Raw genomic sequence first — 13,821 nt, 5'->3', positions numbered from 1 at the left:
GCTCCCTCGCCGGGTCTCGCGACGCCCGTCGAAGGGCGCGCGCGAAGCCGCGCGTGCGCCGAGGGCCGCGCGGATGTTCCACCGCGCGCCCCGGGACTGCGGGCGCGGGCGTTCGTTGTTTATTTCCCCCTGAGTGCCCATGCCCGCCGCCCGCTTTTTTCAGTGCTCGCTTTGAAAAAAACCTTCTCATCACTGACCACCGCGCCGCGCCGCCGGCTACTATGCACGCCATGCACGCCCCCGCCCTCCGAGGCGCCTCCCTCGCGAGCTCCCTCAAGGCGTCCGCGCCCCGAGCGCGCGTCTCGCGCCCGGTCCGATCGACGATCCGCGCGGACGCGCAGGTCATCGACGGCAAAGCGATCGCCGCGGACGTGCGCGAGGAAGTTCGGCTCGCGGTCGCCGCCATGAAGGAGAAGACGGGCGGGAAGGTTCCGGGCCTCGCCGTCGTCCTCGTCGGCGACCGCAAAGACAGCGAGACGTACGTCCGAAGCAAGAAGAAGGCGTGCGAGGAGGCCGGGATCCAGTCCTTCGGGACGGACCTCCCCGGGGACGCGACCGAGGACGAGGTCCTCGCCGTCGTGCAGGCGTACAACGCGGACCCCGACGTGCACGGCATCTTAGTTCAGCTCCCGATGCCGGACCACATCGACGAAGAGCGCGTGTTGGGCGCGATCGATTACGAGAAGGACGTGGACGGGTTCCACCCGCTGAACATCGGTCGCTTATCGCAGAGAGGGCGAGAGCCGCTCTTCGTGCCGTGCACGCCGCGCGGGTGCATCGAGCTCCTGGAACGCACGGGCGTCCCCATCGCGGGCAAGGAAGCCGTCGTCGTCGGGCGCTCGAACGTCGTCGGCACCCCCGCGGCGTTGCTGTTGCAGCGACGCGACGCGACGGTCACGATCGTGCACAGCAAGACGCCAAACTCGGAGGAGATCGTGCGCCGGGCGGACATCGTCATCGCGGCGTGCGGTCGAATGGAGATGGTGAAAGGGTCGTGGATCAAACCGGGCGCGGCGGTGATCGACGTCGGGATCAACGCGAAGGACGACCCGTCGAAGAAGCACGGGTACCGGCTCGTCGGCGACGCGGACTACGAGGAGTGTTCGAAGGTGGCGGGGTACATCACCCCGGTGCCGGGCGGCGTCGGGCCGATGACGATCGCGATTTTGCTGCAAAACACGCTCGAGGGCGCGACGCGCGCGTACGGGCTCAAGTGACCTCGACGAGAACAGAAGCCGGGATGCGACGCGACGCGACGCGCGATGCGTGTGTTATTATGATACTTATGGTAACCTTATCGATTTAGTCGTGTAGTGGATACCGAGTCGTTTCGCGTGCGCGCGCACTGAAATCCAAACTTTCGGAACAACCTCATTACGATGACGTCGGTCGGTCCCGTGAACGCGTTTCGCGCGTCGTCGCGGCCGGCGCCGACGCACTGCGCCCCTCGCGCGCGCGTCGCGATGTCCGACGACGCGGACGTCCCGATGGCGGACGCGGTGGACACCGCGGACGCGAACCCTGGGGCGAAGCGCGGACGCGAGCGCGCGCCCGAGGACGACGAGACCGCGCGCGCGACGTCGCCGTCGCCGTCGCCGTCGCCGTCGCCGTCGACGTCGACCGCCGCGATCGCGCAGACGTGCGAGTGCGTCCTCTGCTTGGAGCTGTTCTGCGACCCGGTCACGACGCCGTGCGGGCACACGTTCTGCCGCCGCTGCCTCGCGAGGGCGCTCGACCACAGCGACGACCCGAGGTGCCCGACCTGCAGGAGCGTCGTGCTCGTCTCGAGCGCGGCGAAGACGCCCGTGAACGTCACGCTGCGCGCTCTCGTGTCGCAGCTCTTCCCGGAGCGGGCGCGCGCGCGGCGCGAAGCCGAGGAAGCCGAGCTGCTCGCCGGGTCCGCGGAGACGAACGGCGACGCGCTCGAGGGGAACATCCCTCTGTTCGTCATGTCGGACGTGATGCCGTTCGACAGGTTCGGTCTGAACATCTTCGAGCCGCGGTACAGGCTCCTGATTCGTCGCGCGATGGAGAGCGGATCGCGGCGATTCGGGATGAAGCATCCGGACTCGGCGCACGCGTGCGAGGTGAAGATCCTGCGGTGCGACCCGCAGCCGGACGGGCGGTTCCACATCATCGTCGAGGGCAGGAGGCGGTGCGAGGTTCTTTCGGAACGGATACAGGACGGGTACGTCATGGCGCGCGCGCGGTTCTTCGAGAACGACGCCGACGACGCGTTCACGACGTCCCCGAGCGGGGACCTCCAAGGGAGCGCTGATGAAGTGAGGCACGTCGTCGAGACGCTCACACAGCGCTGGAGGGACAAGTTGGCGACGTGCACAGAGGAAGCGATGCTTAGATACCGCAGTGGGTCATCGGACGAGGAGATAAGCTCAGACATGACGGTGATCTCGGTACACCGGGGCACTTGCACGGTCCTGGATGCGGTCGAGAAGATCGCGCGCGAGCACGACTGGAAGCCGGGGCCGGGGGTGGCCTTCCTCCTCGGCGTCGTCGTTCGCATATGGCGAAGGATAATGGATCGGATGCGTCGTGGCGGGGGCACGGTCTCGGCTATTCAATCATGTGAACCGCTCTTGTTCCGTGAATTCCAACTGTTCCACGATAAAGCGATGGGTCTCCACTCCACCGCGAGCGCGAACGAGATCTCGTGGTGGGTCGTCGCCGCGTGTAACGAGACAACAATGACGAGAGGCGCAGCCAAGGTCCCGATGGATTCATCCTCGCCCGTGGAGCGGTTAGCCTTCGGCGCTGCGGTTCTGTACGGCTTCGCGAGGACGATAGAGATGCTCCTGTATGAAATGTCGCCGGAGTCGTGCGGGAAGTATCCGGGCGAGGTCCTGTTCACGGAGGCACAGGCCGCGGAGACCAACGCCCTTCTCGCGGATGAGGGCGAGGGCTACGCCTTCGTCTGCGTCGACCAAAACTCCGCCGTTACCGACCCGACGAAGTCGTGGGATTTATGGCCACACACCGGGTGTTTTTGCTTGCGAAACGAGGCGTGCGCATATCACGGCGAGCTCTGCGTGTCGCAGTGGGGGACCATCGACGGCAGCGACGCTTTCGGTCAGAGGTTTGTGTCGGCGATCAATTCGGTTTGAGCGCGGGATCGCATCGCAGTGTCGATGTCGCCGAGGGTGCGGTGTAGTGCTCAGTAGTTTTTCTTTAGCAGTGAGTGGACGAGGCTCTCAGAAGTGCTTTTTTCTTCATCACTCTTGTTCAAAATCCTCTCGCGTCAGTGCGCGGGTGCGCGGGGAAACGAGGCGATGGCGTCGAGTTTCGGCGCCCAGCGCAGCGAGAACGTCGACGCGCTGTTCTCGCGCCTCGTCGAGAAACTCGTAGGCGTCACGGTGCGCGCGCCCTCGACCCCTCCGCGCGCGTCCCCGCGATTCTTCCCGTCGTCGCCTCCGACCGCGCGAGAAAAAAACCACGACGCGCACCTCTGACCGCTCCCTTCCACCCCGCTCGTCGCACGCCAGGAGGATGACGAGAACCACGCGATCGCGCACAACTACTGCATGTACCACACGCAGTTCCACTCGTTCCCGGACACGGACCCGAACGCCGTGAACGCGTCCCTGGACGCGCTGCGCGAGCGATTCGGGATGCACGCGCAGCTGGAGAAGCAGCGCGCGCTGGACCTGCTCGTGGCGCGGTTCCGATCGCGCGCGTGGGCGTCCGACGTCCCGGACGTGCACTCGCGCGTCCTCGCGCTGCTCTTGGGGCTCTCGCGAGACCCGCTGAAGTCGAATTACACCGCCATCGACGCCGCGATCGCGCTCGGGGAGGACGACGACGCGGGGACGGGACGACGCGAGGGCGAGCGGAGCGTCCTAGATTTCAAATTCCAGCGCGACGACGACGACGACGACGACGACGACGACGACGAGGACGACGACGACGACGCGCGGTCCGCGTCCACGCTGAGCGAGTGGAGCGAAGACGAGCGCGACGGCATCGATGACGACGCGCGCGCGGCGGGCGACCTCGCGGACGGTCCGAGCGCGTCGCGCGCGGCGCGGGACGACGACGAAGACGGCCTCGGGTTCTCCTGGAGCGACGCCAAACCGGACTACGACGCGACGCGCGAAGACGAGAAAGAGGTGGAGTGGCGGTGGGACGACGGCGGACTCGCGCGTCGAGGCCACGGCGCGGGAGCGCGCGTCGTCCAGGCCGCGAGCAGGCTGCAGCCGGCGTTGAAGTTGAGCGGCGTCGTCGCCGGCGCGAGTCTCGCCGCCGCGACGACGGAGACCGCCGCGGTGGGCGCCGCGCTGCACGCGCTGCACGGGCTCGCGCCCGCGCGCGCATGCGAGGACGCCGTCGTGCCGCACCTCTCGCGCGCGGCGCTGATAGGCGGTCTGAAGCGGGCGACGGACGCCGCGGAGATGCTCGACCGCGTGCTCGAGCGCGCGGACGCCGTCGCCGTCGCCGCGGCGCCGACGCCGACGAACGACGCGCGGGAAGGGTACGGGCCCACGATTCGCGCGTTCGCCGCGGGATTGACGCGCTGCGTGAGGGAACTGCGCGACGAGCTCGCGCCGTTGCTGCGTCGCGCCGCGGGCGTCGGCGAGGAGGGCGCGCCGACGCTTTTGGAGCTTCGGACGGCGGCGAAGGCGATCGCGGCGCGCGCGCGCGTCCTCGACTCCCTCGCGACCGCGGCGCTCCCGCCTCCGGCGCGGTCGCGGCGCACCGCGCACGCGGCGGCCGCGTCCCGGTGCCTCACCGCGCTGTACCGCGCCGCGGCGTCGCACCAAGCGGAGGCGTCCACGGACGTGGGCGGCGACGGGTTCGCGACGTCTCTTCGGCTGTTCGCCGCGGCGGCGCAGCCGTATCTTTCTTCGCTGTCGAAATGGCTCGAGACCGGGGAGCTCTCGGACCCGTGCGGGGAGCTGTTCATCGCGCCCGGGCCGGGGCTCGGCGCGGAGGTGGGCACGGAGGCGCACTGGAACGACGCGTACGTCGTGCGGAGGAAGGAGACCGCGATGGGACTCACCGCGGAGGCGGAGGCGCCGGAGTTTTTACGCGGCGTCGCGGACGAGATGCTGGACGCGGGGAAGTCCGTCGCGCTGCTCAGGCTGACGCACCGCTCGCGCGACGACGACGACGGCGACGACGACGGCGACGGCGACGACCCGTGGCGTCCGTCTCGGACGAGGGGATCCGCCGCGCCGCCGCCGCCGGAGATGGCGCGCGACTTGTGCGTCGCGTTTTGCGAGGAGATCCGCGCCGCGGTCGAAGCCGGCGCGGGGGGCGGCGGCGCCACCCCGGAGGACGTCGACATGCCCGACGCCGTCGCGGTGAAGGATATCGACGGCGGCGGCGGCGGCGGCGACGACGACGACGAGAGCGTCAGGATGCTGAGCGGCGCGTCGTTGGCGCCGTGCCCGTCGCGACCGGAGCCGGTTCCGGAACCGGACGCGGCGGACGCAGCCCCGCCCCCGCCCCCGCCCGCGCGCGCCGCCTCGAACGGGCTCGTCCCGCATCGAGGCCGGTCCTCCGCGGCATCTGAGACCTCCGCGCTCGTCGCCGCCGGGCTCGCGGGGACGACGACGCGCGTGCGCGCGCACGCGGGCGACGTCCTGGAGTGGTCCGGCGCGCCGTTTGAGCCGTCGCGCGCGATTCTCGCCGCGAGGGACCTCGACGCGTGGCTCGCGTCGTCCGCCGACGCGCGGTCGCCGGCGACGTGCCCGGTCGGCGCGCTGGTCGAGCGCGCGGTGATCGCCCCCGCGCTCGCGCGCGCGGACGACGTCGCGCGCGCGCTCATGACGCGCCTGCGAGGCGAGTGGGGGCTGGAGTCGTGCGCGAGGCGACTGCGCGCGGTGTTTCTCGGCGGCGCGGGGGAGGCGGCGTCGGTGTTCTCGCGCGCGGTGTTCGCGCGTCTGGACGCGCACGAGCAGCGACGATCCGACCGGCGCGCGCGCGGCGAAGACGACGACGAAGACGAAGACGACGACGACGACGGCGGCGCGTGGGCGGACCCGAGCGAGCTGTCCGCCGCGCTCGCGGAGGCGATCGCGTCGGACGAGTCTGGGGATCTCCCGGCGGCGTCCGACGTCTTCGTGGACGTCGTCGACTCGACGACGTCGCTCACGCCGGGAACGCCGCGGAGGGCGTCTTCCAGATCCAGAGGCGGCGGTGGCGACGCGTCGTCTCCCGGCGCGGCGCAGCTCGAGGCCCTCGCGAAGCTCAAGCTGCGCGTGAACATCCCGTGGCCGCTGTCCATAGTGCTCTCTCGAGAGTGCCAAGAAAAGTATAACGCCGCGGGGGTGTTTTTGCTTCAGATTCGACGCGCGCGCGCGTCGCTGGACGACGTCACGCGAAGCGGCTGGAGCCCCGCCGCACGTCGCGCCCTCGGCGGCGGCGGCGGCGGCGGCAAGCACGCGCGGCAGCTCACCGCGGAGCTCCGTCATTTCGCGCACGCGTTGCACGAGCACGTCGCGTCGAGGGTGTTACACGCCGCGAGCCGCGAGCTGTCGTCCTCGATCGCGAGCGCGCGGTCGCCCGCGGAGGCTCGAGCCGCGCACGACGCGTTCCTTGACGCGTGCGGCAGGCAGTGCCTGTCCTCCCCGGACCCGACGTGGACGCTGTTGTCCGGGCAAGTGAAAGCCGCGCTCGCCGTCGCGTGCGACCTCGCGTCGGCGCGACGCGAGGCGGCGCGCGCGGCGTCCGTCGCCGCCGCGGACCTCGACCCGGACCCGTCGCGGTCCGTCATCGGGCGGCTCCCCGCGTTCGCGGACACGTCCGCGGCGACGAACGCGGCCGCGTTGGCGGGGTACGCGCCGGTTCCGGAGGCGGAGGCGGCGGCGCTGGCGAGCGCGTTTCGGCGGGCGCGGTCGTACGTGTTGCGAGTGGTCGAGAGTAAGCTTCGCATCGGCGCGTTTCCGGAGCTCGCGGAGCTGCGGCTGCGGTTGGACTTCAACGGGTTCTACGGGACGGACGCGGACGCGACGCGGGGGGAGTAGAGTGATGAACGCGCGGAGTAGTAGCACTATAGGTCTCATACGAAGGTAGCTCTTAAGGAGGCAGTTTTTTACGAACCGAAAAACACTGGAAAAACATCGACACGCTAAAAGCGCCAACGCCCGGCATCGAGCTGCAAAAGTCGCGAGCATCGCGGGCACCGTCCCTCTTTTCGCTGCGCTTGAAGCGGACGACGTCCCTCGAGCACCATGGGTAAGATCGGGAAAGGTACCGGTTCGTTCGGTAAGAGACACAACAAGTCTCACACCATGTGCCGCAGGTGCGCACGCCCTCCCACCCCTCCCTTTCCGGCGAACGAAATCTTCCTCGCGTTCTAGGGTTTTTCCGAAGCCGCGTAATGGCTCGTCGTCCCGTCGAGCTGAACGCTGACATCCCTCTCCTTTCTCAACGCTGAATCACGAAACAGGTGTGGTCGTCGGTCTTACCACATCCAGAAGGCCACGTGCGGCGCGTGCGGCTACCCCTCCGCGCGGAAGCGTAACTGTACGTCCACGCTCGATCTCTCCGCGCGAGAAAAGAAATAGAATAGCGCATCCTTCTCGAGTAGGGTTGGACGCCGGCCGGACGCGAGACTGACGCGCGCGACCCCTCTCCCTTCCTCTCCACAGACAACTGGTCCACCAAGGCCATCGGCCGTAGGACCACGGGCACCGGGCGCATGAGATACCTCAAGACGCTCCCCCGCCGCTTCAAGAACGGCTTCCGTGAGGGTGCGCGCGAACACCACATTTTCTCCTCGTTCACCGGGGGCTTCGCTGTTTGAACGCGAGGACGGAGACGCGCGCGTCGCTCGTTCGCGGGCGACGCGCGTCGCCGCCGTCGCATTCGCGGTGTGGACGTCTCCACGCTCGCGGACGCGACGGCCAGCCTGGTCGTCCTCGAAATCGGGCGGGCTTCAGCCCGAACCCGCGCGCTCGACTCGCGCGCGAAACCGACGCGAACGAACGACTGACCGAATCGCATCGCCCCCTCTTCGCGTCTTCTCTCTTCAGGCACGGTGGCCAAGTCGAAGAAGCGCGCGGCCGCCGAGTAAACGGGATCGGGAGATCTGTTAGGCGGGCCTCGCGATGGGCTCATGGCGAGGATAGCCGATGGGTGCTTAGCTCGGTGACTGGTTTGGTTGTAACGGAGGATTTCGACTCCTAAATCACGTCGACTCGACCCTCGACTCGATCTCGCGCGCGCGTGGTCGCGCACGTCGCGGATAAATCAATCTACTCGATAATCAACTCTGGCTAGCGCGTCGACCGCGCGAAGTGCTCATCACATCAACCCGTTTTCGCGCATCGCCTTTTTCGTCTGCTCCAGCGTGAGAAACATGACGACGTTCCAGCTCCCCAGCCTCCCGAAGTTCGGCACGAACCCCTTGTAAAACGCCCCGACGCCGTCCTTACTCGCGGTCTTCACGACGCAATCGATGAACCCCTTGTACACCCCCGCGCTGTCGCCCATGATGCGCGACTTCACGACGTCCACCGGCGACCCGACGCACACCGCGACGAACCCGGCGCCCAACCCGGAGATGAGATGCAACGGCACGCCGTCCTCCATCCCGAACGACCCCATCAACACTTCCTTCACCTGGTCGTACGACGCCAACTCCGCGGCGTTGATCACCGCGCTGCGAGCGACGTTCGGCGTCAGTCCCGTCCACAGCGCGGCGATGCCCTCCTGTTTCGCGATGATCCCGTACGCTGCCACCGCGGACGGGTACCGGCGCGCGGCGCCCGCGGGAAGCCGCCCCTCGGCTTGCAGGCGCACCTTCACGAGGTCCGTGGGCGACGCGACGCAGATGCCGAGCGCGCCGGTCGTCATCCCGGCTGCGATTTTTAAGTGCAGCGGGACGTCGCCCTGCGTTTGGTTCGGGGGCGGGGGGAAGAGGAGGCGGTCAGGGGACGGCGCGGCGGGCGTCCACGGAAGGAGTCTATTTTGACACGATGCGACGCGACGCGACGACGGACGGACGACGTTCAAATCCACGCGGAGAGAGCGTCGCGGTCGCGCGCACCACGTGGTCCTTCCCGACGTAGAAGTTCTTCACCGGGTCGTACAGACCGATCCTCAGCCCGCCGAACAAAATCTGCCGATGCAACCCCGGGGTTATCCCCTTCCACAGCGCGCCCGCGCCCTCCTCGCGCGCGACGGTCGCGATCGTCCCGAGCATGCCTCTGTATCGCGGCGTCGTCCCCGCGGCGGCGGCGCCCTGGAGCTGCAGCCGCACCTTCGCGGTGTCGAGCGGGATCGTGCACGCCTCCGCGAAGCACGACGCGAACGCGCTCGCGGCGAGGTTCGACACGAAGTTCGGCTTGGGGCCGTCGGAGGGGGGCGGCGACATCGCGAGCGACGGCGCGCGCGTCGTGCCGTGCGCCTCCGGTTTCTGTTTTGTGAACGCGACGACAGGAAGTTTACGCGTCGCGAGAACGTCCGCCCGTCCCGTCAAGGACGTCGCGCAAAGCGTCGACGCGCGGAAGCGAGCGCGAGCTTCCGCGGTCGCGACCGCGCGCGAGCATGACATCCACCACGCGGCCGAGCGACGGCGATGCCGAGCGCGAGGTGCGCGAATTCCGCGGCGTCGCGACCCCGTCGCCGCGCGCGCCGAGATCCGTAACGCCCGAATCTGATCCGATCGTCGACGCGACGCGTCCGTTTCTCTCCTCATCCCCGACCTTCTCCCGTCGCGTCGCCGCCGCAGGCGCGTCGATACTCGAACGGCAACGCGTACGTCGGCGAGTGGAAAGACGGCAAAAAACACGGCCGCGGGGTCTACGCCTGGCGCTCCGGCGCGAGGTACGACGGCGAGTGGTTCCGGGGCGCGATGCACGGCGTCGGCGCGCTCGTCTCCGCGGACGGCGTCACCGCCTACCGAGGGTCGTTCTTCGCCGGCGAGAAGCGCGGGTTAGGGAGGCAAACGTTCGCGAACGGAGACGCGCACGAGGGCCTGTGGAAAGATGGCGTCCCGCACGGCCCGGGGACGTACGCGTGGGCGTCCGGGGACGAGTACAACGGCGAGTTCAGGGACGGCGCGATGTCGGGGTGGGGGACGCTCGTGTTTTTTCGCGACGGCGGCGGCGACGGCGGCGGGGACCGACGCGGGGACCGGCACGACGGCGAGTGGGAAGACGGACTCGAGCACGGGAACGGCGTGTACACGTGGCACGATACCGGCGCCACGTTCAGCGGGACGTGGCGCCGAGGGAAGAAGCACGGCGTCGGGATATGGGCGCCGTCGCTCGACAAGAGGAAGAAGAAGCAGAGGAAACGCGCGGGCGAGCGGGCGACGCGGCTGCGACGTGCCGGGAGCATCGAGGGCGGGAAGACCCCGGGGAGCGCGGCGGCGCGAAGGTTGTTCGAGCCCTCCGAGGAGGAGGTGACCGGGGAGGTCGACACCGACGAGGACACCGAGGAGGAGGAGGAGGAGGAGGAGGAGGAGAACGGCGGCGGCGGCGGCGGCGGCGGCGGCGGCGGCGTTTCGGTTTCGATCGACGAAGACGACGTCATCGGCGCGCTCGCCGCGGGCGCGCCCGTGGTGAAACACCGCCACCGCGGGAAGAAACTCCTCTTGTGCGAGTACGACGACGGGAAGCTCATACGCGAGGAGATAATCGAAGCGGACGTCGTCCGCGGCGTGAACGTCGTCGGAGGGATGGCCGCGGCGGAGAGAGCGTCGAAAGGCGGGGGACGGTACCGAGCCGCGGAGGCGGTGTTCGCCGCCGCGGCCGCGGTGACCGCGCCGAGGGCGAAGATGGGGTGGCTTCAAGCGCGAAGGACGCCGCTCGCGGGGGAGACGATATACAAAGGGCACAAGAGCTACGAGCTCATGGTGCAGTTGCAGGTGGGAGTGCGGTGGAGCATCGGCCGCGGCGAGGCCCCGAGTCGCGCGGCAGCGGCGACGGCGGCGGCGACGACGGCGGAACTCATCACGCCCGCCGTGGACGCGACGCGCAAAATCAAGCAGAGCTTCCCGCGGGGCGGGTCCGCGTCGACGCCGCCGCACCCAGCCGGGGACTTCAAGTGGAAAGACTACGCCCCCGGGACGTTCAAATCGCTTCGAAAGCGTTGGGGGATCGACGTCGGCGACTTCATGCTTTCTCTCTGCGGCGACGCCGCGCTCAGAGAGCTCCCGTCCCCGGGGAAGTCCGGCAGCGTGTTCTACCTCTCGCACGACGACAAGTTCATCGTGAAGACGATGCGGAAGCACGAGGCGAAGACGTTGATCGAAGCGCTGCCGCGGTATCACGCGCACGTATCGAAATCGGAGTCGACGCTGTTGACGAAATTCTTCGGCCTGTACCGCGTGAAGACGCCGAAAGGAAGGAAGGTCCGGTTCATCGTCATGGCGAACTTGTTCCGCACGGAGCTGCCGATCCATCGCGTGTACGACCTCAAAGGAAGCACGCACGGGCGGTACACCAAGGGCGGGGAGTCGAGCGCGGGGCCGGGGGTCACGTTGAAGGACCTGGACCTCGCCTACGCGTTTCGTCTAGACGTCGGCGCGAGGGATAAGCTGTCGCGGACGCTGCGGGAGGACTGCCGTCTGCTCGAGGAGATGAAGGTGATGGACTACTCCTTGCTCGTGGGCGTGCACTTTCGAGACGTGAAGAGCGACGACGCGTCGTCAGGGAGCGGCGGCGGCGCGACGAGGCGCGACGACGACGAAGAGGCGACGAGTCCTCTCACCCCTCCGTCGGACGACGGCGACGGCGACGGCGACGTGTGCGTCGCGCTTCGCCGCCTCTCCTCCGCCCTCAGCAGCAGCAGCGAGCGACGCCGCTCGTTCGGGCACCTGGACGACGTCCTCTCGACCGCGCCGACGAGGACGTCGGACGCGCGCCCTGTCCCCGGCGCGTTCGGCGGCGGCGACCACATCGCGCTCGCCGCGGGAGAGAAAGAAGTTCGTCTCGGCGTGAACACCGTCGCCGTCGCGGTGCCGTCGTCGCTTCGACGCGCGCCCACTCCCGTCGCGGAAGAGGACGAGGACGAGGACGAGCCGCGCGCGGAGGGTCGCGTCGAAGAGGACGGCGGCGGCGGCTGCGGCGGCGCGGGGCCTGGGCCTGGGCTGGCCGACGCGCGCGCCGCGAGGGACGCCGCGAGGGACGTCGTGTTGCACCTCGGGATCATCGACATCCTTCAGGAGTACAACGGCGCGAAGCGGATGGAGAGCGCGCTCCGGGGGTCGCTGCACGGGCGAGGGGCGATATCCGCGGTCGATCCGGTGCGGTACTCGAGAAGATTTCAGCGATTCCTCGGGAAGGTGTTCGAGTGACGAGCTGATGAGAGCTGCTAAACGATCCTGGCTATGATAAACGATCCTTCCTCGTCACTTCCGAGGCGGCGGCGGCGGCGGCGGTTCCTCCTCCTCTCCCTGCTGCGCCATCCGGGACCTCAGCGTCGACTCCGCCATGCCCTCTCTGTACCCCTTCACGAACTCCGCTATCGATCGCGTGTACACCTTCCCCCGCGTCCTGTAGAACATCTGCAGCTGATGCTTCCACCCGTCATGGCCCATCGCTTTCCCCGCCGCTGCCATCCTCCCCGCCTCCTCCTTGAGCGCCTCGAACTCCTCCCGGTCCAGCGCCTCGTACTCGTCCTCGACGTGCGTCCCCTCCGCTTTCTCCCTCGCGATTCTCTCCTCGCGGTCGCTCTCCGGCTCGCCGAAGTACCACCGCCACCCGCGCTTGTACTCGCGCCACGCGTTCGACCAAACGCGCGCGTGATCCCTCGCGGTCAGCCCCTCGAACACGCTCGTCGTCCCGGGCGGGTCGTCCATCGGCCTCGGCCAGACGATCTCGCGCAGGTCGTGCTTGACGTAGTTTGTCACGCGGCGCCACAGGCTGACGCCGCCCGCGCGCTTCGCCATGACGCGCGACGACGCCCCTCCTCCGCGCGCGACGGACGAGGGCGCACGGAAGAACTGATGAATCAGTTCTGTTGGCGGAGATGCACTGCAGCTCGCAGCTGAGGGAAAACACGCCACGTGCCGTCTCGGAACGTCGTCCACTCCGAGGCGCGCCACGCCCGCCGTCGCCATGGCGTGCGTCCCCTCCGCCGTCTCCGCCGCGTTCCTCGTCCCCGCGAGACCGCGCGTCTCCGTCGCCGCGCGCCGCGGCGTCGTCCCCGTCCGCGCGTCCGTCCCCGACGCGACCGACGCGTCGTCGTCGGCGATCCCGGCGATCGACGTCCATCCGATCGTCCCGCGCCGCGTCCTCGGCGTCTCCGCGACCGCCGCGCTGTTCGCGACCTCGATCGCGCCGTCCCCGGCGCGCGCGAACGACGACGACCTCGAGGTCGTCTCCGAGACCGCCGGCTTCGGCGCGAAGACCGCGAAGACCGGAGACTTGGTCCTCGTCAACTACGTCGCGACGGTCGGCGACGACACGCTCGTGGACACGACGTACGGCGGCGAGAAGTTCTTCACCAACGGCGCGCAGCAGTCCGTGCAGCCCGCGGAGCCGAGGCCGGTGATCGTGCGGGTGAACGGTATCGACCCGGTCCCGGGGCAGTGCGCGGGGTTGAAGCGCGCGGTGGAGGGGATGCGCGTGGGCGGCGTGAAGACCGTGCGCGTGGCCCCCGCCGCGGGGTTCGGAGACGCCGCGACGCGATCGCCGTTCGCGCTCATCCCGGGGGGGAGCGTCGTGACGTACGAGATCACCGTGCTGCGGTTGTCCGACACCGGGCCGGACGCGCTGTTCAAGGACGTCGCGGGGTGCGGGCTGGGGGGTGCGAACACGATGACGAACGGGTGCGGCGGGATCGTTCCGGCGGAGTGACGGACGACGTCCACCACGAGTCGGCTGTCCCTCTTTCTCATCATTCATTAAG

At 68.9% G+C, this 13,821-nt stretch overlaps 8 protein-coding genes across 8 annotated transcripts; 6 read left to right on the top strand and 2 right to left on the bottom strand.

The window, feature by feature from the left end:
- Positions 1 to 221: 221 nt before the first annotated feature.
- Positions 222 to 1,217, top strand: MICPUCDRAFT_57594 (uncharacterized protein; the record flags this gene model as incomplete). Its single annotated transcript, XM_003058229.1, has 1 exon — positions 222 to 1,217. The coding sequence occupies one exon, from the start codon at positions 222 to 224 to the stop codon at positions 1,215 to 1,217; it is 996 nt and encodes a 331-aa protein (XP_003058275.1).
- A 162-nt stretch (positions 1,218 to 1,379) lies between these two features.
- MICPUCDRAFT_57593 (uncharacterized protein) lies at positions 1,380 to 3,242 on the top strand (the record flags this gene model as incomplete). Its single annotated transcript, XM_003058228.1, has 1 exon — positions 1,380 to 3,242. One exon carries the CDS (start codon positions 1,380 to 1,382, stop codon positions 3,120 to 3,122), a length of 1,743 nt encoding a protein of 580 aa, XP_003058274.1. The 3' UTR covers positions 3,123 to 3,242.
- A 45-nt stretch (positions 3,243 to 3,287) lies between these two features.
- MICPUCDRAFT_57592 (uncharacterized protein) lies at positions 3,288 to 6,983 on the top strand (the record flags this gene model as incomplete). Its single annotated transcript, XM_003058227.1, has 2 exons — positions 3,288 to 3,371; positions 3,501 to 6,983. 2 exons carry the CDS (start codon positions 3,288 to 3,290, stop codon positions 6,981 to 6,983), a joined length of 3,567 nt encoding a protein of 1,188 aa, XP_003058273.1.
- Positions 6,984 to 7,190: 207 nt separating this feature from the next.
- On the top strand, positions 7,191 to 8,020 carry MICPUCDRAFT_33223 (uncharacterized protein; the record flags this gene model as incomplete). Its single annotated transcript, XM_003058226.1, has 3 exons — positions 7,191 to 7,261; positions 7,409 to 7,485; positions 7,611 to 8,020. 3 exons carry the CDS (start codon positions 7,191 to 7,193, stop codon positions 7,763 to 7,765), a joined length of 303 nt encoding a protein of 100 aa, XP_003058272.1. The 3' UTR covers positions 7,766 to 8,020.
- Positions 8,021 to 8,265: 245 nt separating this feature from the next.
- On the bottom strand, positions 8,266 to 9,337 carry MICPUCDRAFT_44233 (mitochondrial carrier family; the record flags this gene model as incomplete). The annotated part of the gene is made up of 2 exons (XM_003057854.1): positions 8,266 to 8,853; positions 9,011 to 9,337. 2 exons carry the CDS (start codon positions 9,335 to 9,337, stop codon positions 8,266 to 8,268), a joined length of 915 nt encoding a protein of 304 aa, XP_003057900.1.
- Positions 9,338 to 9,703: 366 nt separating this feature from the next.
- MICPUCDRAFT_16190 (uncharacterized protein) lies at positions 9,704 to 12,265 on the top strand (the record flags this gene model as incomplete). The annotated part of the gene is made up of 3 exons (XM_003058225.1): positions 9,704 to 10,468; positions 10,700 to 11,820; positions 12,082 to 12,265. Coding segments are annotated over 3 exons (2,070 nt in total), but the record flags the coding sequence as incomplete, so codon positions are not given.
- A 54-nt stretch (positions 12,266 to 12,319) lies between these two features.
- MICPUCDRAFT_57588 (uncharacterized protein) lies at positions 12,320 to 12,859 on the bottom strand (the record flags this gene model as incomplete). The annotated part of the gene is made up of 1 exon (XM_003057853.1): positions 12,320 to 12,859. One exon carries the CDS (start codon positions 12,857 to 12,859, stop codon positions 12,320 to 12,322), a length of 540 nt encoding a protein of 179 aa, XP_003057899.1.
- Positions 12,860 to 13,028: 169 nt separating this feature from the next.
- Positions 13,029 to 13,769, top strand: MICPUCDRAFT_57587 (uncharacterized protein; the record flags this gene model as incomplete). The annotated part of the gene is made up of 1 exon (XM_003058224.1): positions 13,029 to 13,769. The coding sequence occupies one exon, from the start codon at positions 13,029 to 13,031 to the stop codon at positions 13,767 to 13,769; it is 741 nt and encodes a 246-aa protein (XP_003058270.1).
- Positions 13,770 to 13,821: the final 52 nt, after the last annotated feature.

Source organism: Micromonas pusilla (genome assembly GCF_000151265.4).
Source record: "Micromonas pusilla CCMP1545 genomic scaffold MICPUCscaffold_4, whole genome shotgun sequence".
Classification (NCBI taxonomy): Eukaryota; Viridiplantae; Chlorophyta; class Mamiellophyceae; order Mamiellales; family Mamiellaceae; genus Micromonas; species Micromonas pusilla.
Note: the sequence above shows the minus strand (reverse complement) of the source record. Positions and strands in the feature narration are given on the sequence as shown.